The 27,091-nt window shown below is 40.6% G+C and overlaps 2 protein-coding genes across 5 annotated transcripts in view; both read left to right on the top strand.

Moving 5' to 3' along the window:
* LOC306854015 (LIM domain kinase 1-like) overlaps positions 1–3,994 on the top strand; it is a 78,342-nt gene extending 74,348 nt beyond the window's left edge. For all 4 annotated transcript variants that reach the window (XM_079391793.1, XM_079391795.1, XM_079391794.1 and 1 more), the window contains one exon: positions 1,672–3,994. In XM_079391793.1, coding sequence (XP_079247919.1) covers positions 1,672–1,825 — 154 coding nt within the window. In that variant the 3' untranslated portion in view covers positions 1,826–3,994. The remainder of the gene's footprint in view (positions 1–1,671) is intronic.
* Positions 3,995–5,597: 1,603 nt separating this feature from the next.
* Positions 5,598–27,091, top strand: part of LOC306854102 (septin-4) — a 67,711-nt gene continuing 46,217 nt past the window's right edge. The window contains exon 1 of the mRNA XM_079391928.1: positions 5,598–5,786. The gene's annotated coding sequence lies outside the window, so the exon portion shown is untranslated. The remainder of the gene's footprint in view (positions 5,787–27,091) is intronic.

Genomic DNA, 27,091 nt, shown 5'->3' on the forward strand with positions numbered 1-27,091 from the left:
TGTGTGTGTTCACTGCTGTGTGTGTGTGTTCACGGTGTGTGTGTGTTCACTGCTGTGTGTGTGTTCACTGCTGTGTGTGTGTTCACTGCTGTGTGTGTGTGTGTTCATGTTGTGTGTGTGTGTGTTCACTGCTGTGTGTGTGTGTTCACGGTGTGTGTGTGTTCACTGCTGTGTGTGTGTGTGTGTTCACTGCTGTGTGTGTGTTCACTGCTGTGTGTGTGTTCACTGCTGTGTGTGTGTTCACTGCTGTGTGTGTGTGTTCACAGCTGTGTGTGTGTTCACTGCTGTGTGTGTGTGTTCACGGTGTGTGTGTGTTCACTGCTGTGTGTGTGTGTGTTCACTGCTGTGTGTGTGTGTTCACTGCTGTGTGTGTGTTCACGGTGTGTGTGTGTGTTCACTGCTGTGTGTGTGTGTGTTCACTGCTGTGTGTGTGTGTGTGTTCACTGCTGTGTGTGTGTTCACGGTGTGTGTGTGTTCACTGCTGTGTGTGTGTTCACTGCTGTGTGTGTGTTCACTGCTGTGTGTGTGTGTGTTCACGGTGTGTGTGTGTGTGTGTGTTCACTGCTGTGTGTGTGTGTTCACGGTGTGTGTGTGTTCACTGCTGTGTGTGTGTGTTCACGGTGTGTGTGTGTTCACTGCTGTGTGTGTGTGTTCACTGCTGTGTGTGTGTTCACGGTGTGTGTGTGTTCACTGCTGTGTGTGTGTGTTCACGGTGTGTGTGTTTTCACTGCTGTGTGTGTGTGTTCACTGCTGTGTGTGTGTGTTCACTGCTGTGTGTGTGTGTGTGTGTGTTCACTGCTGTGTGTGTGGGTTCACTGCTGTGTGTGTGTGTTCACTGATGTGTGTGTGTTCACTGCTGTGTGTGTGTGTGTGTGTTCACTGCTGTGTGTGTGTTCACTGCTGTGTGTGTGTGTTCACTGCTGTGTGTGTGGGTTCACTGCTGTGTGTGTGTGTGTGTTCACTGCTGTGTGTGTGTGTGTGTGTTCACTGCTGTGTGTGTGTGTGTGTGTGTGTTCACTGCTGTGTGTGTGTGTGTTCACTGATGTGTGTGTGTTCACTGCTGTGTGTGTGTGTGTGTTCACTGCTGTGTGTGTGTGTTCACTGCTGTGTGTGTGTTCACTGCTGTGTGTGTGTGTGTTCACTGCTGTGTGTGTGTGTTCACTGCTGTGTGTGTGTTCACGGTGTGTGTGTGTGTTCACTGCTGTGTGTGTGTGTGTGTTCACGGTGTTTGTGTGTGTTCACTGCTGTGTGTGTGTTCACTGCTGTGTGTGTGTTCACTGCTGTGTGTGTGTGTTCACTGCTGTGTGTGTGTGTGTTCACTGCTGTGTGTGTGTGTGTTCACTGCTGTGTGTGTGTGTGCACGTTGGATGAGTTCACTGCAGAGCACGAATTCCGAGTATGGGTCACCATACTTACGCATTATGTGACTTCACTTCACTTTATTTATTCAGAAATACAAGTTGATACTCAAAATGTTATTTGTGTATTTTACTTTTATTACAAGTAGACCAACAGCATCCCCTCAGTAAATAAAGCGCTTTAAACATTTATATAAACGATATGTATATAACTGGATAGTTAGTTACTTTTAAGTAATTACTGTTGTTTTGACAAAGCTAAAATAATAGAAGAGTGAACGTGTGCTGATAGACGTGTGTCTGCTCTCTGCAGGCCTCCGTTTGTGAAGCTGGAGTCGTGGCTGGAGAACCTGAAGATGCACCTGGAGATGGGCCTTCATCTGGTGTCCGAGCTGGAGGTCATTCATCAGGACTTCTGGCAGAAACACTCGAGCGGCAGGAACGGCCTCCACACGCACCCAGAGTAACAGCGGAGCAGATCCAGGAGCCTCAGAGCACGTCTGCCGTGCTGTTGTCCACGCGTTCATGTCTCACTGATGAAGCTCTGACTCTGGTGTTCAGGCTCGATGAGATGTGAGCGCACCAGAACACATGAGACTCGAGCATCATCTGTGTTTTCCTTGGGTACATCGCGTTAATAGTCCTCATGTCAGGCATTTCCTGCTGTGTAAATAGTAAATAGAGTTATATTGTAAATGTTTGACACATTGTATATGTGCAGACATTATTTTGTATAGTGATTGCGCATTAGCGTACTTTCATCTGGATGTTTGCTGAAATGCAAGATCAGGAAAATAACGAACTGTCCGTGTCCGACACGTAAAACATCATACAGGGCAACTCTAAGCTTCATGGGATTGACTCTCCTCTTTCCCCCAAATCAAAAATACATGTATAAATGTGTTTTGCATAAAACAATGAAGCCTTTTCTTGTAATGATGATTTATTTAAATTGTAAAGTAAATATGCATCACGTTAGTATTTGTTGTAATGAATGTATTTTATGGTGATTTCTCTCAAAAATCTTCACAGGCTTCATGTTCTTGTGCAAAATCGGATTTCTGATTTCTTTCTTTTGATTTGGGGGTGAGTCTCGTCGAGTTGACAGGACTTCCTGTGGTTTGTGGTGATCTCAGCCAATCAGAGCGCTCGGTACTGTTGGACTGATCTGGAGCAGTTTGTTCCCAGGCCTGTGTTTGGAAGGCAGAGCCGGATTTTAGACCCGCATGTGGGACGGAGCGTGTGTGTGTGCGTGTGTGTGTGTGTGTGTGTGTGTGTGTGTGCATGTTTATATGGTTTATGAGGACACAAATTTGTATAATGGTACAAATAGGTGATTTATGAGGACATTTTCAGTTTCCCTGTCATTTAAACTGTTTATAAATCATACAGAGTGAGTTTTTTGAGAAAGTAAAAATGCAGAAAGTTTTCTGTAGGGTGATAGAAAATACAGTATAAAAACCATTACTCCTATGGAGAGTCCCCATAAACCATAAAAACCATCGTGTGTGTCTCCTCATGGGAGCTTCAGCTTTACACAACACCGCTGGTGTAAATATCTTCTCTGGATGCTCTGCATACGTCACTGTCCCGTGCTCAGCTACTGATCCAGCTCTTCTCGTACAGATCAACAGATGATATTAAGAAAACACAAAGGAGGACCGCCAGGAAAGCACGTGTACAGACGAAACAAAAAAAGAAGCAAAAACAGCCTCTTTTTGCTCTTCTTGAATAGAACCACTATTTTCTCTTTTCTGAAATGTTGGAATGCTTTGATTTGCACTATGTGTGAAAGCGGCTGCTTTCTTTGGTTTGGTGATGGTGTGAATGCTCATCCCTGATGGAGCCGCGGGCCCCGAGCAGCAGATGCACGTCTGATCCCAGCACAGTTACTCATATAAAGCACCTCATCGAAGCTGGCGTGAACCGACGGAGTTCACCATCAGTGTGATTCTGACAGATGTATGGCTATTGGTTAATACTGTGTGTATTGGTCTAGCTGACCTCAAGCCAGTTACTGCTTTCCACGCAGACAAACACCGGCTTGGTTTACTAGGATAATAAATTAGAGCCCTGTTGATCATATTGGATAACAACGATCTCAGTATTGCCATTAACAAAAAGCCATATGACTATGAAAGCCATTACAGAGAGTTGATGAAGAGTGCATCGTTAGAGGAGTCTGCGGCTGGACACGAGCACTTCACAGACGTCCAGCTCAGGGTCCCGCTGCTGTCCAAGAGCGCTTCACATCTGTTCACAAGCTCATACGCATCAGTGAGAACGTGCTGAGGAAGCCAGAAGTCCATCTGGTGACAGAATGCTGCAGCTTTTCCTTCTGGAAGCCATGGTTTTTTACCTCTCCACATTGCTGTGCCTTTGTTTTATGCTAGCCTTGCCAACGACTGAGCCGGATGAGTTAATGTCATCATCGCTTACCTGTTTCAATCAGGTTTCCTTTTGTTCTCGTGATATTTATATGTTCCACGTTTCCATGTTCAGTTTGATGTTTTAGGTTTACGGTTTCCTGTGATTTAATGTTTTTACTGAAGCTGTGAAAATGACTCTGCACTTTAAACGCACTGGCGGTGAACGGAGGTGATTCAGGACAGAATAAAGTGATGCTCCTGATGATACGCTGCGGTCTCTGTCCTCTCTCACACTCACTCATGCAGGGTTTCATATCCACTAACGAGGTCTTCAGCTGATGAGGACTCTTCTGGATACAGTGGCAGTACAATGTGTCATGTATTCAGGCAGCAGGGCTCATTTACAGTCGCACATTTACTGCACATTGCCAAAAACAGCCTGCTTATTTCCCAGAGAGAGAGAGAGAGAAATGCTCATGAAAGACATGCAAGAAACCTTGACTAACATCGTAATTTAAGTAACGTCAGGGGAAACGCGATTAAAACATTAGTCATTACTTGCTACTATTTATTTTGTATTTAGCTAATAAGAATATGGGAATATTTACTCATGTGTCATGAAAATTTCATCATAATCAATAATAATAGCAAGATTGAGTTTTTTTCATATAGTATTATCATGACTACATTATATTTGCCATGCATTTGTCCTGACAGGGAGATGAGGAATGAAGCGCGGGTTTGGCTCGTCCACTTTATATTTTTTTTAATGCAGAAATTATTGAACATTACAGAAAATTCTGACAAGTAAATCCAGATACACACAAAAAAGAAGAACAATCTTAATCTGTAGGACATTTAAAAGAAGAGAGACAAAAAACACAAACAACTAAACAATAGTTCAAGTTTTCTTCTTTTTTCCTTTGCCTCCTGAGAGCCGGAAAAAAAAAATTTAGGACAAAAAATAGTATTTTTTCATGTCATTACATTGTTTAGAGCATAAAAAAATTACTCTAATTTGCATATTAATGTGTTTTGGGGCAACATGTAGCCGAATGAAAAAATAAGTGTAATAATGGGAGTAATGACAAGATTTTCCTAATAATATATAATATTTCATAGGAATATTGAAATATAATGTATTTCCCTATTCATTTGTTGTGTCTGCCAAAATGCATAATAAACATGCTTTTAGTCCTGGTGTCCTCATATCAGGTCAGAAATCAACTTCCTGTTTCCTAACAGAGTCATATTTTGATCTGAAACCCCATCACATTTTCCTGAGATGTTGATTTATGACACACAGTTTAAGAATGTATTATCATATATCATAAGAGTGTCACTTAATTCATTTTTGAAGAGCAAGGAGAGGGTGATGGTCATTTAGTATCTGAACAGACTCAAATATAATGTGCTCATATACAACATCAAATCCTCCATGAAATCTAACAGTATCCCATTCTTTGTGTTATTAATTCGCATTAGAGACTTTTTCAAAGATTCCTTTTCTAATAAAAATAAATTACATTTCGGTATGCATTTCGCAAATGTCTCTTTATGAATAGGCTATAATATTTACCTTGCAAAAATATAAAAAGTCAACGACGTCATTTTGCTTGTGTGAATAAGTGCAACATCATTTAAAGAGAACTTTTCTTTGTAATCTAAAAGACAAATCACAAATGATCAAATAATTGAGACAAATCTTCCTCGTGTGCGTTATTATCAATGTCCATGGATTTTGAAAGAGCTACTTACATGGGTCAATTTTGTGAGGTATTTTGAAATGTGCCTCTTTAGCACATTTTGAACATCAGACATACATACGCTCCTCGGCTCGTCCATGTGCGATTGTTTTGACGGCGCGCGTGACGTCAGCGGGGAGGCTGTGCATGCGCGTGACGTCACGCCTGCTGCGGAGCTGCATTTAAAGCAAACTCCAGCCGTCTGTCCTTTAGTCGCTGGATTTCACACAGAGGAGTCTCTAGAAGACGGAAGGAGCGATGGAAAACTCGACTGTCAGCAGCCGCTTGAGGACTGCGTTCTTCAGCCACGGTGAGTGACGCCTTTCTGTCTCAAACGCGGCGTTATCGCGTCGCGTTCCTGCGGGAGAAACCGCTTACATGAGCCGAGCTGATGCTCTCATCCAGAGCTTCACCAACAAACCTGAGTGTGACTGACACCGGCAGAAGTCCAGAACTCTTTCTGATGCAGTTACTTTAGAAGCATGAAGTGTTCGCAATGGTTTAACTTGCTGCCTTTATCTGTCAGTGTAATAACTATAACCATAACCATAACTCTGCGCTGGTCTGTGATCAACACCTCACCTCTCCACGAGCTCCATCAGAGAGCTCTGCTCCTGTGTGTGCTGTCTGGAGATGCTGCTAGTGAAGTCTGAGAGACTAGTTATAACATGGGTGAAGTCTGAGAGATTAGTTATAACACGGGTGAAGTCTGAGAGACTAGTTATAACATGGGTGAAGTCTGAGAGACTAGTTATAACATGGGTGAAGTCTGAGAGATTAGTTATAAGATGCGTGAAGTCTGAGAGACTAGTTATAACGTGGGTGAAGTCTGAGAGACTAGTTATTACACGGGTGAAGTCTGAGAGACTAGTTATAACATGGGTGAAGTCTGATAGACTAGTTATAACATGGGTGAAGTCTGAGAGACTAGTTATTACACGGGTGAAGTCTGAGAGACTAGTTATAAGATGAGTGAAGTAGTTATTTCATGGGTGAAGTCTGAGAGACTAGTTATAACATTGGTGAAGTCTGAGAGACTAGTTATTTCATGGGTGAAGTCTGAGAGACTAGTTATAACACGGGTGAAGTTTGAGAGATTAGTTATAACACGGGTGAAGTCTGAGAGACTAGTTATAACGTGGGTGAAGTCTGAGAGACTAGTTATAAGATGCGTGAAGTCTGAGAGACTAGTTATAAGATGGGTGAAGTCTGAGACTAGTTATAAGATGGGTGAAGTAGTTATTTCATGGGTGAAGTCTGAGAGACTAGTTATAACACGGGTGAAGTTTGAGAGACTAGTTATAACACGGGTGAAGTCTGAGACTAGTTATAACATGGGTGAAGTCTGAGAGACTAGTTATTACACAGGTGAAGTCTGAGAGACTAGTTATAAGATGCGTGAAGTCTGAGAGACTAGTTATAACGTGGGTGAAGTCTGAGAGACTAGTTATAAGATGGGTGAAGTCTGAGACTAGTTATAAGATGGGTGAAGTAGTTATTTCATGGGTGAAGTCTGAGAGACTAGTTATTGCACGGGTGAAGTCTGAGAGACTAGTTATTGCATGGGTGAAGTCTGAGAGACTAGTTATAGCATGGATGAAGTCTGAGAGACTAGTTATAACACGGGTGAAGCTTGAGAGACTAGTTATAACACGGGTGAAGCTTGAGAGACTAATTATAACACGGGTGAAGTCTGAGAGACTAGTTATAAGGTGGGTGAAGTCTGAGACTAGTTATAAGATGGGTGAAGTAGTTATTTCATGGGTGAAGTCTGAGAGACTAGTTATTGCACAGGTGAAGTCTGAGAGACTAGTTATTGCACGGGTGAAGTCTGAGAGACTAGTTATTGCACGGGTGAAGTCTGAGAGACTAGTTATAGCATGGGTGAAGTCTGAGAGACTAGTTATAACACGGGTGAAGCTTGAGAGACTAGTTATAACACGGGTGAAGCTTGAGAGACTAGTTATAACACGGGTGAAGTCTGAGAGACTAGTTATAACACGGGTGAAGTCTGAGAGACTAGTTATAACACGGGTGAAGTCTGAGAGACTAGTTATAACACGGGTGAAGTCTGAGAGACTAGTTATTACACGGGTGAAGTCTGAGAGACTAGTTATTACACGGGTGAAGTCTGAGAGGACTAGTTATTGCACGGGTGAAGTCTGAGAGACTAGTTATTACACGGGTGAAGTCTGAGAGACTAGTTATTACACGGGTGAAGTCTGAGAGACTAGTTATTGCACGGGTGAAGTCTGAGAGACTAGTTATTACATGGGTGAAGTTAGAACAGACACACACAGCCTCAAGCGCATATTTGCTTGACAGTGACTTTACATTTAAACCTATTATTATTAAGCTATCAACATCCTTGCTACCACCTAGCAACCAGCTGGAATATCACAGCTACTTGGCAACACCCTAGCAACCAGCCAGAACACTGCAGTATATAACATTCAAACATGTTACACAAGTACTCAGGACACTGAGTTTCAGTAAATCATGATTTTATGAAATAATGTCACACAGCACATCCTTCCTCTGCGCTAGAGATGTGGTGTGTGCTGAGAGTGTGTGGTGTAGTGAGTGAAGTATGTTCTTCAGGTATGTAGACGTTAACTATCAATACATTCCAGACATATTTCATCAGCCGTAAGCTATTGTTCTTTCAGTTTTTTTTGCCAGCTCCTCAACTCCCATGGCATTATAGGGTAGCTTCCAGTGCATTAAAACATTCACTCCCTAAAAACACCCACAATGCACCATGATAGCAGGGAGCATCTTTACTCACTATGTTCCCTTAACAGAGTTAGGTGTCCCGGATTCATGGACACAGAGGAAGCCGTTTGAGATGCTCTCTGGGTATACTATGTTAGTTTGCCAGTGTTGGGGAGTAACTAGCTACATGTAACGGAATTCGGCAATTTAATTACAAGATAGATGTAACTAATCAGTGATGGTTACTGAGAAAAAAATGTGTAATTAAATTACAGTTACTTATGAAAATGTTAATGATTACATATATTCAGATCGGAATATATTCACACACATACACAGATTTGATTGATTTCTTTCATAAATTGCATTGACTGCTCTAAAATATGAGACAGCAATATTTCAGGAGTTTAGGACACAGAATAGGACACACTCTCATTCAGTTACTCTTTCATTACCTATTTTGGGTTTATATGCTTTATTTTTTAAGATGAACTGTTTTTCGCAAGGCATTGTTAGATATCAGTGTTTCCTGTCATAGTTATGCAAAGATCTGATTTCAGAAACAGAATCCTAGCTATTAAACTCTATCTTATGATTTTGAATCTGTATTTATCCTCAGAACGATCTCCAGGTAAAAAGAGCTGCTGAAGTCTGATTGTGTGTCGCTGTGCTTTAAACTGAAATGATGATCATGTTTATTGAAGAGATGATGGATTGTTACAGTCTGACAGTAATCAGTGTTGAGTAATACTGTAATGATACCCTGCCTGCTTTACATGTTTCAAAATGACAGTTGCAAACATTCATCACAAATTAAGAGAAATAATCAAATGTAATCAGTTACAATACTTTAATAAAGTAATTGGAATACTTACACTAATTATTATATTTTAAATCGGGTAATATGTGACCTGTTGCATTCAGCTTCCCAGCGCTGTCTGATGTGGTGTTTTCCTGCAGTGAGTGTGTTGAGTCCCTGACGCTGAGGGACCGTGTTGTTGATACGGCACATGATCAGGTGTTACCGGAGCTCTGTGATCAGATTCCAGAGAGGAGAGGTGTTTGCGTCACGCTCCTGTGGAGAGAAGAGTGGAAAAAGGAAGCACACTAACTGTTGACCATCTGTAGTCACGCTGCTGTGAGCCGCTCGGTCCAGCAGGATCGCCGCTCCTGTGCAAGCAACACGTTTGCGCTGACTCAATGAGTGTTTTACACACTGTTTACTAGCAGTGTTGAGAGTATTGCAGCTGATGCAGCATGCTAGTGTTCTCTTCTGAGCACAGTCATCATTACTGCAGTCAAACACTCATTAATGCATTAAAGCTGTTGAGACGTTCCTCCTGCTGGACTGGGGTCTTCTCTGAAGTGCAGCTGAATCAACAGTCTGCGGTCAGATGCCAGATCGAGGCTAGCACAAATCACGTCTCTGCTTAGATCTGAGTCAGAAGTGCAGAAATGGGCTCTGGCTTGATTTGGAGGCCGTCAGTGCCATCGATGACTGGAGCTCAGCATCATCTGACTGCAGATTCACACACACACACACACACACACACACTCACACACACGCACGCACACACACACACACACTCTCACACACACACACACACACACTCACACACACACACACACACACACACACCACACACACACTCGCACACACGCACACACACACACACACTCATACACTCACACACACACGCACACTCACACACACACACACACACACACTCACACACACGCACACACACTCACACGCACACACACACACACACACACACACACTCGCACACACACACACACTCACACACTCACACACACTCACACACTCACACACACACATGCAGACAGCAGCAGCATTCTGTGGTTTGTAGAAACAGAACAGAATTATGTTTACAGAGATAGTCTCTAGGGCAAGCGTGCTGGAGGATTCACAAGAGAAGCTTTCACACTTATTACTTGTTACACTTTATTTGACAGGTCATGCACTGTGTGCTTATGCAAGAAAGAAGTAATCTAGGGTAACTGCATCAATTCACCAAAACACCAAGAATAGGATTGTGCTGCTTATAACACAGTTATTCTATATAGTACAAATAAAGCAGATCCTTTTCTCCTGTTCTTGTTTGATTAAAATCCTCTTTTCTTTATGAAGTAGTGTAAAGGACTCTCTATAAGCTCCGGAGACAAATGTGTTGTGCATGTGCTCTCCATCTGTGAAGGTTTAACACGTAAAATCAGCTTGCGTAAGGAAAACCGTGTCCATCATCACGCCACAGCAATCCTGACTCAAGTCTTGCGTTCACTGAGACTCCGGTATTATTGTGTCTCGTTTGCATTATTAAGAGTGAGTTTGATATTGAAGTGTGTTGATGTGTGTTCTCTGCTCTCTTTCTCTCTGGGTTGCTGGTGCTGTTGGATCCGAACCCTGCGCTGATCAGACGATGAGGTAAGCACATGTGCTGCAGATCTCTGACCGCTGTGTGATGACTGATGCTGGACAATCCTGGATATTAGCACACTGTACTGCTCATACTGTACTGCATACTGCAGGCTGTTTACTGTTATTCACCAAACTGGGGATGCCAAATGCAAATGTTAAATAATTCTTTACTTATTCAATTCTTTACTTCACTTTAGCCTTTATGTATAATGCATTATAAAATTAGTTATAATACATTAATTATTATAATGTCTTATAATGCATTGCACAATCTCGTGAATAGCTGTAACCACAGTTAATACATTATAACATTTATCAGTTCATTGTTACACTATGCATTTTAAAATGACACTAGCAGTCAACAGTTTCTGAACAGTCAGATTTTCAATGTTTTTTAAAGAATTTTCTTCTGCTCTCCAAGCCTGCATTTATTTGATCAAAAATACAGCAAAAACAATAAAATTGCGAAATATATTTACGGTTTAAAACAGCTGTTTTCTGTGTGAATATCTGTTAAACTATAATGTATTTCTGTGATCTGCAGCTGTATTTTCAGCATCATTACTGCAGTCTTCAGTGTCACATGATCTTCAGAAATCATAATAATATACTGATTTACTGCTCAACAAACATTTCTGATTATTATTATTATTATTATTATCACCATCATTATCAATATTATTATTATTATTATTATCAATATTATTATTATTATTATTATCAATATTTAAAGCAGTTGAGTACATTTTGTTCAGGATTCTCTGATGAATAGAAAGATCCAAAGATCAGTATTATCTCAAATAAAAAGCTTTTGTAACATTATACTCTACACCATTCAAAAGCTTGCAGTCAGTATAATGTATTTTTTAGAAATACATTTTAGAAGTTAATACTTTTATTTAGCAAGGATGCTTGAAATTGATCAAAAGTTATAAAAGACATAATATCACAAAATATTTCTATTTGAGATTAATGCTGTTCTTCTGAACTTTCTACTCTTCTTCTCAGCTGTTTTCAGCATAATCAGAAATGTGTCTTGAGCAGCAGAAATGGATATTATTATGATTTCTGAAGATTATGTGACACTGAAGACTGGAGTAATGATGCTGAAAATACAGATTTGAAATCTCAGGAATAAAGATGTTCAAATTGAAAGCAGTTATTTTAAATAGTACAAATATTTCAAAATTGTAGTGCTTCTGCTGTATTTTGGATCAAATAAATACAGGCTTGGGGAGCAGAAGATAATTCTTTAAAAAACATAAATTATACTGTTCAAAAACTTTTGACTGGGAGTGTATTTACAAGATATAATGTATTACAATGCACATTATGAATAATTATAATGCATTATAGCCTTTAACAAGCTTTCATGATGCAGCATTCTACATAAAAGCTTGAAGTAAAGTGTTAGTGATTTCTTCACATGATGAAGGACCTCTATCCAGACGTGCCTCAGTGTTGTCACATGACCTGTTCTGCTGCATAAATACAGAAAGAACAAAGACTCAATCAGCAGGAGTTGAGTGCGTTGTGTACCGCAGCATGTTTGGCAGATGCTGTAGGACGTTATCCATGTTCTGTATATGCTGTGTGCTGCAGTGTGGCAGCGCGCTATGAATCCTGGGATGTCATGGTCATGCTCATGATGAGAGATGAGTTCTCATGCTGTGAATAAACCCTGAGCAGTTTCTCATTCCTGCTGTTGCTCAAGAGAGGGTTTGGTCACTGGTTTCACCGAACCCAGTTTTTCCTGTTGCAAACATTCCCGTCCGGTTCTGTGGAATGCTGCCGGATTAACGGCAGGCGCGGCGATGAGCGACATCGGTCTTCATCCGTGTAGAGAAGACTGAATCCTGAGTGTTTCTTCTGTTTCCCAGCATGCTCTGGGCCATCGAGTGAAACGTGGCTCTGCAGCTGTGTTTGAACGTGTTGATCTGTGGCCAAACAGAGCAGACAAACAGTGTGCTGCTGTCAAGAGCGTCTGGTTTATTCACGTTTATCATGCCTGCAGATGCTGTTTGAGATGCTTCTCCTCAAACCCCTGATCATCGAGCTCTGAGCCAAATCAGCTGCGTACAGAGCTCAGGTCATCAGACTTCTGACCGACCCTAGCAAATCTGAGCAGAATCTGTCGAGATCTTCTCAAACTCTAGAAGAGACACACGTCAGATTTCTGAAGGAGAATATGAGTTTTCTTTTCAGACTCATCTCTGCTCTCTCATTTCATCTCATTGATGTTTAGGAGAATCAGTGAAGCTGTTAATCAGTTTTGTCATCTTCCCTATGCTGCTGTTGCTCTCTGCTTGTAATAATATTATCTCAGTTTCCTCATTTGTATTTTCTGCTCCATTAGAAAAGCAAAGATGGAAACATGCTCCGACTCTAAGAATACAGTTTTTCTATATGCTATAAACATGCCATGCTATAGTTAAGGAGTAGCTCAGCCCTAAACAGAAACAGTGTATCATTTGGTCGCCCTCACACAGCATAAAAATACCATAAAAGTGATCTATGCACTATGTTCCTACAAGTCCTTCTCTGAAAATACCCCACTCTGATGAATCTGTCCTAATGCATCGCACCACAGAACGACATGAGGATGAACAAATCAGAGCAGAGTTTTCTTTTCTGACTAGAACCTACGAACGAAGCAGAGATTCCTTCAATGAGACTATTCTCAAATGTTGTATTTTCACTGGTGTTTCTGACGGAAGACCCACAGACTGTGAAAGTGGCTGCTGTGAATTCTGTTCTGTGGGGGTCTAAGAAGACTGACAGCAGTGTTTGCTTTCAATCACAAGCCACCATAAACCAGCCCATGACAAACCGCTCTACAATAACATGCTATTCATAGCATCTGCAGTGTAATGTGATGGATGTTGGTGATTGTTGTGGCTCTGGGTGTGGTGGATCTCTCTCTGCGCTGCTTCTAGTGCAATAAACACAGAAAAAGGCCCAAAGCTGCAGAGAAGCCAACTCTGAGGTTATGATGTCATCGTGTCCGGTTTCAGATTTGCAGACGGCTTCTGACCGCAGATATGTGCCTACTGTACAGTGTGTGAGTTTGATGCCTGCGGTTCCTGCCTATATTTGGACTTCATTGGGCCCATAGCTGGCACGTTGACTCGCACACGCTCACAGTCCCTGTTTCTCTGTCCTCAAGCGTCCTCCGTTGGAAACACCCAGCGGTTCCTCCCAGAACCTCTCCGACCTGCGCGCCCAGTACCGCCTCGGCTTTAAATATCACACAACAAAAGCATCTCTCCAGCAGGCTTTGTGAGCGATGACGTCACGCCTCGTGGCATCTCTCCACCCTCCTCAACTCCTACACACACCTCAGCAGTGCTTTCGCTTCACTAGCTCAACTCAACCGTCCATCACCGGGCCTTCCTGCGACTGCAGTGTCAGACTGAAGCACTGTTTCTGAATCAAGTAAATGGGCTCTGTGAGTTGGAGTGAAATGACATGGTCTTTTGTGACAGCGGTTACTGGAGTAGAGCATCTATAGAGCCTCAGGAGGATTAAATAATGATTGTTTTTTATTATTATTATTATCTAAATAATTATTAGATTATGGCTGCAGAGAACATGTTCTATTTATAAAACCTGTATTTATTCCAACAGATGGGTACATGCATATATTTGTCATAGTGTTGATGAGTAATTCTAAATTATGGATGTGTCTGCAGATAATAATTTACATAAAACACATTTACATCCTCTTGCTCACTCACTCTCTGATTGGCTTCTTGTAGGGTGTTATTTTACTTAGTTATAAATAATATATATATATATTTCAATCATGACAACTCTCTGAAGATTTTAGCATGGTGATGGATATCATCAGTTACGTTAAAACCTGCGCCATCTAGAGTTTCATGACTGAAATATACATATATATATATACATACAGTATATATGTATAATATATATACTGTATATATATATGTGTGTGTTTGTGTGTCTGCACTTTGTTTTAAGCAATGTTTCTTTCCTAACAGCTACAGAAAGTCAAATAAATAAATAAATAAAATTGAACTATTCCATTACCACAATCCCAAAAATAAGATCTGAAAGCCAGGTATTATATTGAGTGAAATTTTGTTTTGCAGTGCAGTCTTTTTCACAGTTTGGTATTAATACACTTCTCATTACAAACCTCGTTAACTCTAGTTCTCAGTCCATGAAATGTTTGAAATTTAAAAATAAAGTCAAATAAGTGAAATAAATAATAGTTTGTGCTGCCTTCATCAAATAATAATGCTGTTACTTTGTCTCATTGTAGACATCATTCAAAACAATTATGACCTGAAAACTCTTGTCTTTGCTTTATTTGAATAAACAATACATTTAAAAAAAAATATAATAATAATATAGCTGCATGCAGCGATTACCGGGGTTCAAGCGCTGTAGTTATTAAAGCACATAAGGAAAAAGACATTAGATATTATTTAGCAAGCCTGTACCCACCTAAATCAATTATTTTAAAGGCATTTTTGGCAAATCCAAATGTTTTACCGGTAGTCATAAACGTTATAAAATCATCGTATTTCTATTACAGCGCCAGCTGTGGTCGGATTTCCCTGAAAATTTTGCATGCTTGTTTAGAATCACCTGTCACATGTGCTCAGCAGGTTTCGTGAAGTTTTGAGTTATCGTTTAGGCTTTATAGGCTTTTGGGTATATTTGGACATTCCCCTTTTCTCAAGCACCCTGTTATAGCTTCTCAAAGGGGAAATTTCAACATGTATTTGATAATTATTGACCTAGAGAGTCCAGAGAATTGCACTGCAGTGTTTTTTTCCCAGATTGAGCAAAAAACCTAGGAGTAGTTCACAAAACTAGGTTTTTCACATCTTCTCAATCATAAAAATGGTTTGATTGGCAGCAGTGGTTCTAGAGGCAAAGTTGTTTGAAACAAGGAAGTATATCATAAGATACGAATATCGCGTGTATGTGCAGAAAACTGCACAATGTACAATCGTTTACGACCTCAAAAAATGTGATACCGCCTCCCAGTGGCCGATTTCTTTCAAATTTGTCACTGACCTTTGGGGCCGTGAGTCAAACAGGCCCACCGAGTTTCGTTCCGATCAGCCTCCGTTAACCTTGTCTAATAGGTGCTCAAACTTCATCGGCCAATAGTGGCCATGTTTTTTGGAGATACACAAACATCCTTTGTAAAGCGCTTTGAGTGCTTAGAAAAGCAGAAAAGCGCTATATAAATGTAATGAATTATTATTATTATTATGCTCATAGACTCTTGTGGCACCTTGGACCAAGACCGTGCACAGCGATTGTCATGTTGATAGGACAAATGGTTGCCTAGTTATAGCCATTTTTATGTTTTTCCCTCTTATATCACCACCAAGTGGCCAGTTTCCGTGATTTCCTGTGACCTCAGCTTGAGCTCTTACATAAGTATTCCGAATTTGGTGAAGATTTATAGGGATTTATAGTAAATAAGATTTATAGTAAAATTATAGGGAATTTTACTAAAAGTGACCCTGCCCCCTTCAAATGTTTTGGCATCCCTTTGCGACGGTGAGTTGAAAGTTCAACTTTTTTTTCATAATTATTGATATTCACTCTCCAGAGAATCTTTCTGCACTGGTTTGGTTCTGATTGGGCGAAAAACCTATGACTAGTTCTCAAAAGCAGGTTTTGCCATAAATGCCAGGCTCACGATCAAATCTGATTCCAACGACATAAGCCACTTGAGCCTGCGACTGACGGTTTAGGAGTTATGAGTGATTTGGTACTTTTAACCGCTGTAGCACCCCCGACAGGCCGATTGGGCCGAGCCTCGGTCACGTCTTAGGTGGTGTGAGTACTGCCATTCCTCCAAGTTTCAAGTCTCTACGACTTACGGTTTGGTTTGCACGATCAGTTTTACGTGGAAATCGCTCATCCGTGACCATTCTAACAATTACAATACACGCTTGAACCCTTAACGAATTGTCCTGCAACTGGGTTTATTTGATGTACTACAGCTCCTTATATGAAATATTAACACATTACATCCTAAGATTGCAAACGGATTAGATTCATGTACGAGTGTGTCTGTGCACAGATGTCGTCTCTCTCGCTCAGCCCGGGTCTTGTGGTCTGGAATGACTCTGGAATGCCTGTGAACACCCAAAGATGCTGGCCTTACAGAGGCTTTTCTATAAATACACCCCGGCCTGGTTCTCATGGCTCTGTGCGACCCCAGGAGATCTGGCAGGCACCGAGTGCTGCATCAGGGCTGCTGTTAGACCATGCTGGGCATGTGGTTTAAAAGAGACCAGTCAGGAAAAATGGCATTTCAGATCTCTCATTTGAGAAATGCTTGTGAGAGGGAATCTTCATAATATTGCTGATCTACTGTTCTGCAGTTTGCAGATGTTCTGTGTGCACAGTTTACCCAGTGAGCCATCATGACCTCTTCTGTCAGAGATACGCCATTTCCTTTCACTACAGCTACATTTCCATGGACACTTTTTCATTTTTTCATTATTTTATGTTAATTTTCACCCACCTGCTGCATGGACTGCAGAATAAATGATCTTTCCATTGATGTATGGTTTGTTATGATCGGACAATATTTGTCTGAGATACAACTATTTGAACATCTGGAATCTGAGGGTGCAAAAAAATCTAAATATTGAGAAAATCTCCTTTAAAGTTGTTCAAATGAAGTTGATAATTTTGAGCCATACAATGTATTGTTGGCTATTGCTACAAATATACCTGTGCTACTGATGACTGCTTCTGTGCTCCAGGGACACATATGTTTATTACTGCAGCAGGTTTGACGAGTTCTTCAATCTTTAATACCAAAAGGTGAAATTGGCTGTAGATCACCTGCTCTTTCAGGGAATATGAAGCATTGGAATAACCCTTCCTTCATCGGACCGCGGTGGTCTGAAGGTGCTCTGGACTCAGAGCTGGTGTTTCAGACTGGATTGGTGGAGGTGACAGACGGGGTGTGCAGCTGCCGCTGTGCCCTAAACGCCTCCAGATGTGCCCGGCGCAGACAGGAAGCAGTAAACAGGCTGAATTTAACACTGGACGACAGGCCTGGATCACTGCTGCTTCTGAACAGGATTTTACAGCCCAAACCCTGGAAGACACTGGCGACAGAAGCCCGGAGAGCTGCTACAGTGTGTTCAGTGTTATATATTATTTACCATCGCTAATGGCTGCTGCTAGACTGACACAGACAGAACTAGATTTTCTGAAGTTCCACAATCTGTCGGTGGGATGCATTTGGCACTGCGGTGACTGGAAGAGCAGGCCAGTGAGATGTCAAACATAAGGAGAGATGCTATAGGTCGTGTTCATGTCATGTGACCGAGAGCCTCCAACTGACCTGTGTGTGGAATGTTGAGCCACACTGAGACACTTAATGAACTTAACGAAGACATTCATGAAGACTCTGTGTGTTTCCTCTGGCTGACTCACATTACTTTAACATCTGTCTGGATGTTGATGCACAAACATACTGCTCTGTGTGTGTGTGTGTGTGTGTGTGTGTGTGTGTGAGAGAGAGAGAATGCATGATGTGGCCAGAGACCGTTCTCTGATTCCCTTCCATGCATTTATACCAGATATTCACTGTCTAAATACAGCTGGTTCAGTCAGTTATTATTCACCCTCATTACGTTCTAAAACTCAGTGAGATGACCCAGCGGCACCTTGATGTTGAAAACACATCACATTGAAATTAAACAGTCAAAAATGCTAATCAAACTGACGTCAAAAACTTCACGTCCATTTGACATCCACACACTGATGTTCTTTCGACCACCAAAATAATGACACAAAAGCAATGCAATAAAATAAAATTTTATTCAACAAACTTGATATCAATAATACAAATGTAAATTCTAAAAGAAATGGACCTATTTTGATTGTGAACAAAGATTGCAGAACAACAGATTAATAATTACTGAAGTTAGTCCATATCACGATCTGAATTTGATCAGTTGTGCAGTGCTTATTCCTGATGGATTCATTCAAATTGACCAAATTCCGTGACATTCCACATTATGTGTGTGTGTGTGTGTGTGTGTGTGTGTGTGTGTGTGCGAGAGACCCAACATGAGTTTTTCATTCAGAGATCAAAATGCTTCCCTTCCTGTTACCTTACACACACACAAACGTGTGTCTGCTGAAACTCAACCTCACTGTCAATCATCATATCCTATGCTGGACATACAGGACCTTTAGATTCACTCCTGCAGTTCTTACTGGGTAACAAATCTTCACCCTAAACACAGATCTGTGTTAAACTGAGACAGGTTTATCAGAGATTTGCCTGCCATCTCAAAGCATGAGGCTGGCACCACTGTATCTGATGATAGACACGGTTTTGTATTGTCTTGCCTTACATGTGGTTTGTATCAAATCAAAGGCTTTGCTAGTAGTTGAAACAACTTTATCGGGCTTTATCACGTTTCAGGTTTTGCATCAAGGCTTACAGAAGCTTAATTTTATACACTTAAAATGATAATTTATTCCAGCATTTTTACTCTCCTCAATAATTCCAATCAAAGCATGCTGGAAACTAGAGTTTTAATGATGTGAGTAGCAAAAATAATTTTCCATTGTTGCTGAACATGCCTGCATTTAATCTAGTCAGTTGCACATTTTAGAGAATTACATTAACAGAAAGCAAAATAAATAAAGACAGAAACAGCTTTACTGTGTAGGTCATTAATAATATTATGTAATGCAGGCCTTGACCTGGAAGAACCAAAGATATAAAGATCCTAGTGAACGTCCTGTCAGGATATGAGTCTCCCGACCTTCTGAATCAAACATTTCCTTACAGCTATACAGATGAGGTGCAGTCACCTAACAGACGTCCAGAACTGACTGTGTGTGTCTGTGTGATGCAGACAGTACTGAACCAACTGAGAAACAGAAGGTATAAACCGAGCAGCACGTATTTCAGGCTCTCAGCAGAGCAGAGAGTCCATTACAGCAGCAGATGGAGGATGCTCTTGACTCTTTCTGATGCGCAAATACATTTGTATTGACATCCCAGTAACCCACAACAAACACTCCTCTGTTTATAATTGCCATATATATTCCCCTGATGTACTAATGAGAGATAAGTCTTCATGCCACATAAATGCTGATCTCCATTAGTGGAATCAAATTAAATTGTCAAGGCTGAAGAAATTAGGGCTGGAACTCTTTATATCTTTAGAGTTCTCTCTCTTTTTTACCTCTAGTCCTCTGCTGTCCTCCAGAGTTATGCTCCAGTCCTGATCAAACACACTCATTACCACGGGGCAAAGTAATTTTGTTTTATGTAAAATACACAATGGAATGAATCACATCGATAGGAAAAATGTGTGTGTGTCTGTCCTGAAAGTGATTTGTGTGCTCCAGTGAATCTCAGATGCACGGCTGTAAGCAAACACACACTTCATTTTATTTAAACTAATTAGGCTTTATTTATTTAGTTTTTTTTTTTTTTTTTCTCTGATTTTTTCAGCATGAAATTAAAATGGACCCCTTTTTATTTTTTTATATACATTCCCTGTGTTCTTGTGCTCAATAAAAAGCTTGCTTTTAGCAACTTTCTTCCAAATGTTCTATCTTTAAGATGGTTTTGTGTTTGATATGTTTGTCTTTGAAGATTTTCTAAAATATTACCAATAGTTAGAGCGGTCATTTCATGCTGACTAATATAATAAAGGTTATGGTAATCACAGCAAACATCTGGGATAAGTGGAGATGTCTGGAGGGTGAACTGTGCTTCAGAAGGAGAGTGAATCCCTCGGACTCTGTTCTGTCAGACACTTTCATTCATCTTCAGAAATCAAGGTCTTCTCTTCACATCGTTTGACTCAGAATGACACATCAGAAGTGGAGCGGGTTGTGTGTGAACGCTGTGTGATGTTGACTCTGGATCTCATGCACCACAGTGGGACTTCAATTAAACGAAAAGAGAACTGTTATGTGACGTTCTCCTCAGGGAAAAGTGCTTCATGTTTCACTGGATCACCGGATGTGTTTGGAGGAAACGGTCTGCGATGAGACTGATTGACACAGAAGTGTCCAGAGCCCCAAACCTGGCCCTGATGGTGTGGACACGAGCTCAGTTTGAGGCGGCTTGCAGAAGTGTTGGACCGGTTGAGAGGAAGCAGGATTATTTTCCTTTTGAACTAGGCTGGTCAGAGCGAGGCACTGCATCATGGGAGATTTCTGGGTTATTTATAGAGTTAGCCTGAGAATTCAGGCGGAGGTCACCTCGAAAAATTCAGCCTTTGCAAGTGGCCATGAAATATATTCTCCTGTGATGTGGTGAATTCCAGACGTTTTATTTTCTGCAGCTGATGCATTTATCAATGTGCTGTTCAAACCCGGCTCTTGTGCGGCCGTTTGAATCTGAATTCATTTTACTGGACTGATTCTTAAATGGTCTCAAAACTGTTCACAGCTGGATGAGTTTGCTGGAGTTTGTCTACTTGTGAAGATACTGTGCTGCACTGCATTTGAATATAATGAGTTTTCAGACAAACAGTCGCCAATTTTTTTGCAACTCACATATGTTCAGAATAGTGATCTCATAAAATATTGTATTTCTCCTCAAACATGCAGTTCATCAGCATCATCAGAGCAGACACCTGAGCACATTTATACACAGTGAGCATGCAGGTTGCAGAAAGAAACTATTTGTCATGTGGATGTGCTGCTTTATAAAGATGTGTCCCATGACATTCAGAGAAAGAAAGGACTTCTTCTGTAAATGTGTAGACTTGGATAAAGATGGTCCGTTGGTTGATGGCTCATGTAGGCGTTCAGTACTGTGGTTTGTCATGAAGAAGCGCTCATATTTCCTCCCACGGCTCTCACAGGAGAACACGTCCCCCATCACACATGTCTGATTACTGTTTTTATCTCATTCACTCTCGTCTTCCCACCTCTCCATGATCAGAGACCTCCCCACCTCTCTCTGACATCACCATTACCATTTGTATAAACATAATTGTACAAATGCCATGGTTAAACTATGTTTAGTGAGGTTAATGTACCATGGTTTAACTATAGTAACCATTTTTATTTGTATTTATTATATATATATATATATATAATTTATTTTAATAGTAAACTATGGTTAATTTTTGTTAGGGAAGTTGTAAAAGAAGCCAGTTTACATAAGTTTTCACAGTTACAGTAATTGTGTATTTTGTCAGCTTATTTAGGCTAGATATTATTAAGTCTAGTAGTCATAAGTATGTTCCAGCCAGGTTTGCTTCCCCTAAACACTTCCGATGTGATCTGTGTGCATTTGCTGTGTGTTTCTGTATTTGTGAGTATTTGCTGTCAAACTGATGAAGATGCTTTCTTAATTTGAAGGTGTTTGTTTTTATTTGCATGTGTTTTTTTGTCATTTGCAGCGCGTTGAGGTCTCTCGGTCACCGTAGAAATAAGTAAATAAATACCACTTCAACTGCAAAAAGAAATATGATAATGCCAATGAGTGTAGTTCTGCATTATTCATATTCTCAAAGATAGTCTGTTACACATTTTGTTTCTGGGGTAGAAACAACAGCAACTGTCAAGACGTAAAGTGCTTACAAATGATCAGTGTTCATCTGAACTCAGTTTCCCTTCTCAACATTATTATTTTAGTGTTCAGCGCCTCAATTAAATGTTAGTAGGTGTACAGACAGGTCGACCACAGGAATGAGTGCTGAAACACCGAAGGCAGAACGCTTTCTGTTGCTCTTTATCAGGATGTTTAGGGATTTTCAAAGCCCAAGCGTTCAACACTGGTGCGTAACTCATTCACCTGAGCTCCAGACGTGGATGAAGCAACCTCATAATAACCGCCTGGCAACCACTCAATAACCCTAGCTTTGAGTAACGGAGTTTTAGACACAAATCCCTCATGTTTTCAGAAAATCTGTGAATGGAGCGTATAAATAGAAATGCTTGGTTTAGATGTGTTCTGTGAGCTAATGAACGTGGATCAAGCCCCTTAACCTGTAATTAAGCAGCTGTGTGAAGCCGCTGGTGTGAAATGTCACTCGATGATTGGCTCTACAGGAGGCTAAAGCCCTGCTGGTGCTCAAATGTCCTTTTAAATGCTCTTTCCATATCCAGACTGCGATTGCGATTGGCATCGTATTTATTGCGCTTGGCAACGATAAACGTCGTTTAGTTAAGGCTGTTCCCAGGAAAAGAGCTTCCAGTAGATGCTAAAGTATGTAAGTGTGTGCTTTTTACATGAATGACTCTGGCCGATCCTTGTGCGTGTATTTTGAATAAGACCACATCAAATCAAAGGGTTTAGTAGGGTTTTGATTTTGTCCACGTCTGTAGGTTTGTATATTTAAAAAGTACAGAGTTCTCCAGAAATATATTGACAAAATATTGATGGCATCCCGCACAGGTTGTACAGCTCACAAACTGTATCCACTCAATTAAAAAAGACAAGCCTTTCAATATGTCCAGTCCCAATGTTCTGTTTGTTTCAACAATAAATACAGTTGTGTTCATAAACCATCACATTGGGGATCTTTAAGACTTTCATGTAGCACCTTCTCACGCTTTCTCGAGATATTAGTTGTATAATCTTTGCCGACTGCAGCCTGTAAAGTATGATTCCACATCAGGACTCTGCTGTGATTGGAGTGCATCATTACTGGATGTGTTTGAGTTAAACGGGTTCAGTCTGTTTAGCAGTATCAAATATAAACATCTGCACATGAATATAGCCCGGTCTCATATTTCCTAAGCACTTTGATGAGAGCACATTAACTGAGCGAGGCCTTTGCTTGCATGTCAACACATGCTGACACTAAATTATTCCTCTGTGACGTGACTCGACGACTGTTTCCCGCAGCATTCGTGTTTGGTGCTGTAGATGTTTTGTAAAGTTTGAGAGGCAAGTTAGAGACAGGAGGACCATGTAGAGCGACCCATCGGTTTGATTCATGCATAAGTACCGTTTAGTGCCCTGAGTGCAAACACAACCTTCATACTCCTGGAATCAAATAAAATCAGCCGATCTGATTAAATCTGGCTGGACTGAGAGAGATATCCAGTTCTGTGTGCATCATACTGTAAAAAAAAATACGGTAAAATACCGGCAGCTGTGGTTGCCAGAATTTTACCGTGACAAATATGGTAGCAACATTTTAAGATTTTACAGAACCGTTTAAATTTACAGTGAAAACGCATTTCATTAACTGATTAAATGTTAATATACAAACTTTTCAGTTAACTTTTTTAGTTTTTGCACTTAAATTGTCCAACTGCCATTTGTTTATAAACTAATTTTTATAATGTTTCAGTAAAGAGTATTGAGAACTGTTTTGCTTAAATACATGGAGAAAAACCTACTGACTTAGGCTTTTTTTAGGCTGATGTTTACTGAATACGTTAAGTCATTAAAAGCATCAATTTAACTCAAATCTCATGCAAACAACGGCAGCACACATACATGTGCGACTCCGATGAGCAAAGAGCTTGTCGCTGCATCAGTAACTCCACAGTTACTGTCTTTAAATAAAGCAGCATGCAGCATAACATCAGTGTTTCTCTGTCCGTCCTTGACTTAGACACCGGCTCTACTCTCCAGCACAATGGTGACCCACAAAGCACAACAGGAAGTTGACTGTTAGGTTTTACACTATTTTGCTGTTTTGTTTTTTTTTTCTTGATTTTACGGTGAAATACTGGCAGCTGTGGTTGCCAGTAATCTACTGTTTTTTTTCATTTATGGTGTATTTCTGTTAAAATTACGTTTGTGTATTTTGTTTTTCATGTCACACATTTAACCCCTTTAATCCCACAGGAAAATGCTCGGTTTTAAAGAGCACTTATATGTCCACACTACAGAGTGTTGAAGTAACACTGAAATGAATGAGCTAATTAAGTGACTAATTAAATGAGGATTGAGCTTTAGTGATGAACAGCTGCTGTTAACAAGTAGAATCACCGAAGGAAAGAGAAACGAGCAGAGAGACAAAACTTACAGCCAAAGCCAAAGATGAAATCATCTGATATAAAGCACGTTAAAGCTCTCAAGATCTCAGAAGAGACTGATTAAACAACTCCACAAACAGCAGCTTCTTACAAATCCCTTTGACTTTATTTCTGTCATATGTACAAAAGCTCTTTTAGCTGTTGTGCTTTCTTTTGAAGTCACCATATTGGCGATCAGTGGTTGCTTTAGTTGGGCTCTTGAACCTTGACCTTTTAAAGTTAGTTTTTATTTGGTTGCTTTAACTTTGTTTATTAAGTACGGTTTTTAAAGCAAGAATAGCCCAAATAATCTACGATCAGATGAGATGTTTGTGATGTCAAAAGCATCGTGATCTCACCCAGTGTTTCATCTGTTCTTAAATATGTGATGTTAATACACTTAAATTGCACCGCTGATACTACAGCTATCAAACGTTGTGAAATGGTTCTAAGCACAAACAAATGTATTGAACCACGGGAAAACTACAACACACACAGACATCAACAATCAGTGTATGAATCTCCAAATTGGTGACAATCAAAAATGATAAAAACTATAACAAATAAAAACATCAGTTCAACTCTGAACATCACAAAACAGTCTACTGAAAAGTCACAACCAAAACAACACCAAATAAGAGCAAATAAAGAAAATAGTAAGAACTTTCAGCTGCATAATGTATTCATGCTGCAATGCATGCTGGGAGTTTTGTACTGGCACCCAGCATGCTTTGAGGCATGAATTGTTTTGTTTATTATTGATAGTCACCATTGTTGAGGTTCATGTGCTGATTATAGATGTCTGTGTCTAAATTGTGATGTGGCTCTAAAGGCTTTGTGCATCACGTGCTTTAAAATTCCTTCATATTAGTATATCAGCTTATCTTGTAGAGTTATATTACTACCATAATTAAGAACTGCGTTCCAAATCACCCGTACTGTTTGAAGAGCTGAGATCAGTGAATCAGGTTATTAATTGATGATGATCAGCAACAGTTAATCAGAACTATGTAATACTAACTTCTCTCTGCATAACAAATATGCTTCACAAATACAGTTATAACAGCCACAGAAAAACTAGCATTAAAGGGTCAAGATCATAACTAATGCAAACACCAGAAGTTTCAAACAAAACATTTGAAATAAAATATAACCCTCTGTTAATCTGTAGATATATGAGAGAAATGAAGTCAAACTGGTTAGTAGTAAGTGGAGCTGGTGATGCTGATGGAGCTGTTTAATCATCCTCTGCTGATTTATTTCAGTTGATCTCATATAAGGCTGTGGCTGTATGTCAGTTATACTCTTGTTTCTGGTTCTTTCCTTCAGTGATTGTGTTTGTTAACAGCAGCTGTTCATCAGTGTCTGAATTCACTCATATGTTCTCAATCACTCTGTCTAGTGGACTATATAGTGAACTAATGTAGGGACTAGTGAATGAGGGAGTAGGGTTTGGTTTCAGACTCAGTCTATGAGAGTCCACTCTGAGGCTACTTTCTCCAAAACAAAGGTTAGATCTATTACAGTTATTCACCGTACATAGAAAGGAAACTTACAGTTAATCATTTAACAGGTTTTTACTGTGGCATTTTTACAGTCTTTTACCGTTAAAATCACAAGCATTTTTTACAGAGCAGATCAAACAAACAGCATTTCACTTCTGTTACTCGACTCGATTGTATTTATTTTACAATGCTCAGAGGACAAGGTTCTGGTTGATATCATCACAGATCTTTTTTTTTCCACCATATCTCGCTTTCACTCAGAAATATATGACATTAGTGGTGTTTTTCCCGGAGGAGAGCCTCCTTTCATATCCTCAGTTTATCTGCGTCTACTGCTGGTATTTCCTGAGCTCTATTGCGCCGGGCACGTCTGGTCTCTCACACCGCTGCGGCCTTCTCCTGCAGGCGTGCGTGTTTGTGTGTGTGTGTGTGTGTGTGTGAGAGAGTGTGTGTGTGTGTGTGTGTGTGTGTGTGAGAGAGTGTGTGCGCGTGTGTGTGTATGCGCGTGTGTGTGTGTGTGTGAGTGTGTATCTGTGTCTGTGTGTGTGTGTGTGTGTGTGTGTGTGTGAGAGAGTGTGTGTGTGTGTGTGTGTGTGAGAGTGTGTGTGTGTGTGTGAGAGAGTGTGTGTGTGTGTGTGTGTGTGTGTGTCTGTGTGTGTGTGTGAGTGTGTGTGTGAGAGAGAGTGTGTGTGTGTGTGTGTGTGAGAGAGAGAGTGTGTGCGCGTGTGTGTGTATGCGCGTGTGTGTCTGTGTCTGTGTGTGTGTGTGTGTGTGTGTGTGAGAGAGAGAGAGTGTGTGCGCGTGTGTGTGAGTGTGTGTGTGTATGCGCGTGTGTGTGAGTGTGTGAGGCTTCATTCGTCTCGAGCCGAGCTGAGCGAGTGTATCAGCGTCTGCGGGATGGTAAGTGGATCCGTGCGTATATCAGCTGCTGTGGGAGAGCTGATATCTAAGTGTTTAGGGAGCGTCTGGTCGCTGTGATGCT

The sequence above is a fragment of the Barbus barbus genome (genome assembly GCF_936440315.1).
Source record: "Barbus barbus genome assembly, chromosome: 34".
Classification (NCBI taxonomy): Eukaryota; Metazoa; Chordata; class Actinopteri; order Cypriniformes; family Cyprinidae; genus Barbus; species Barbus barbus.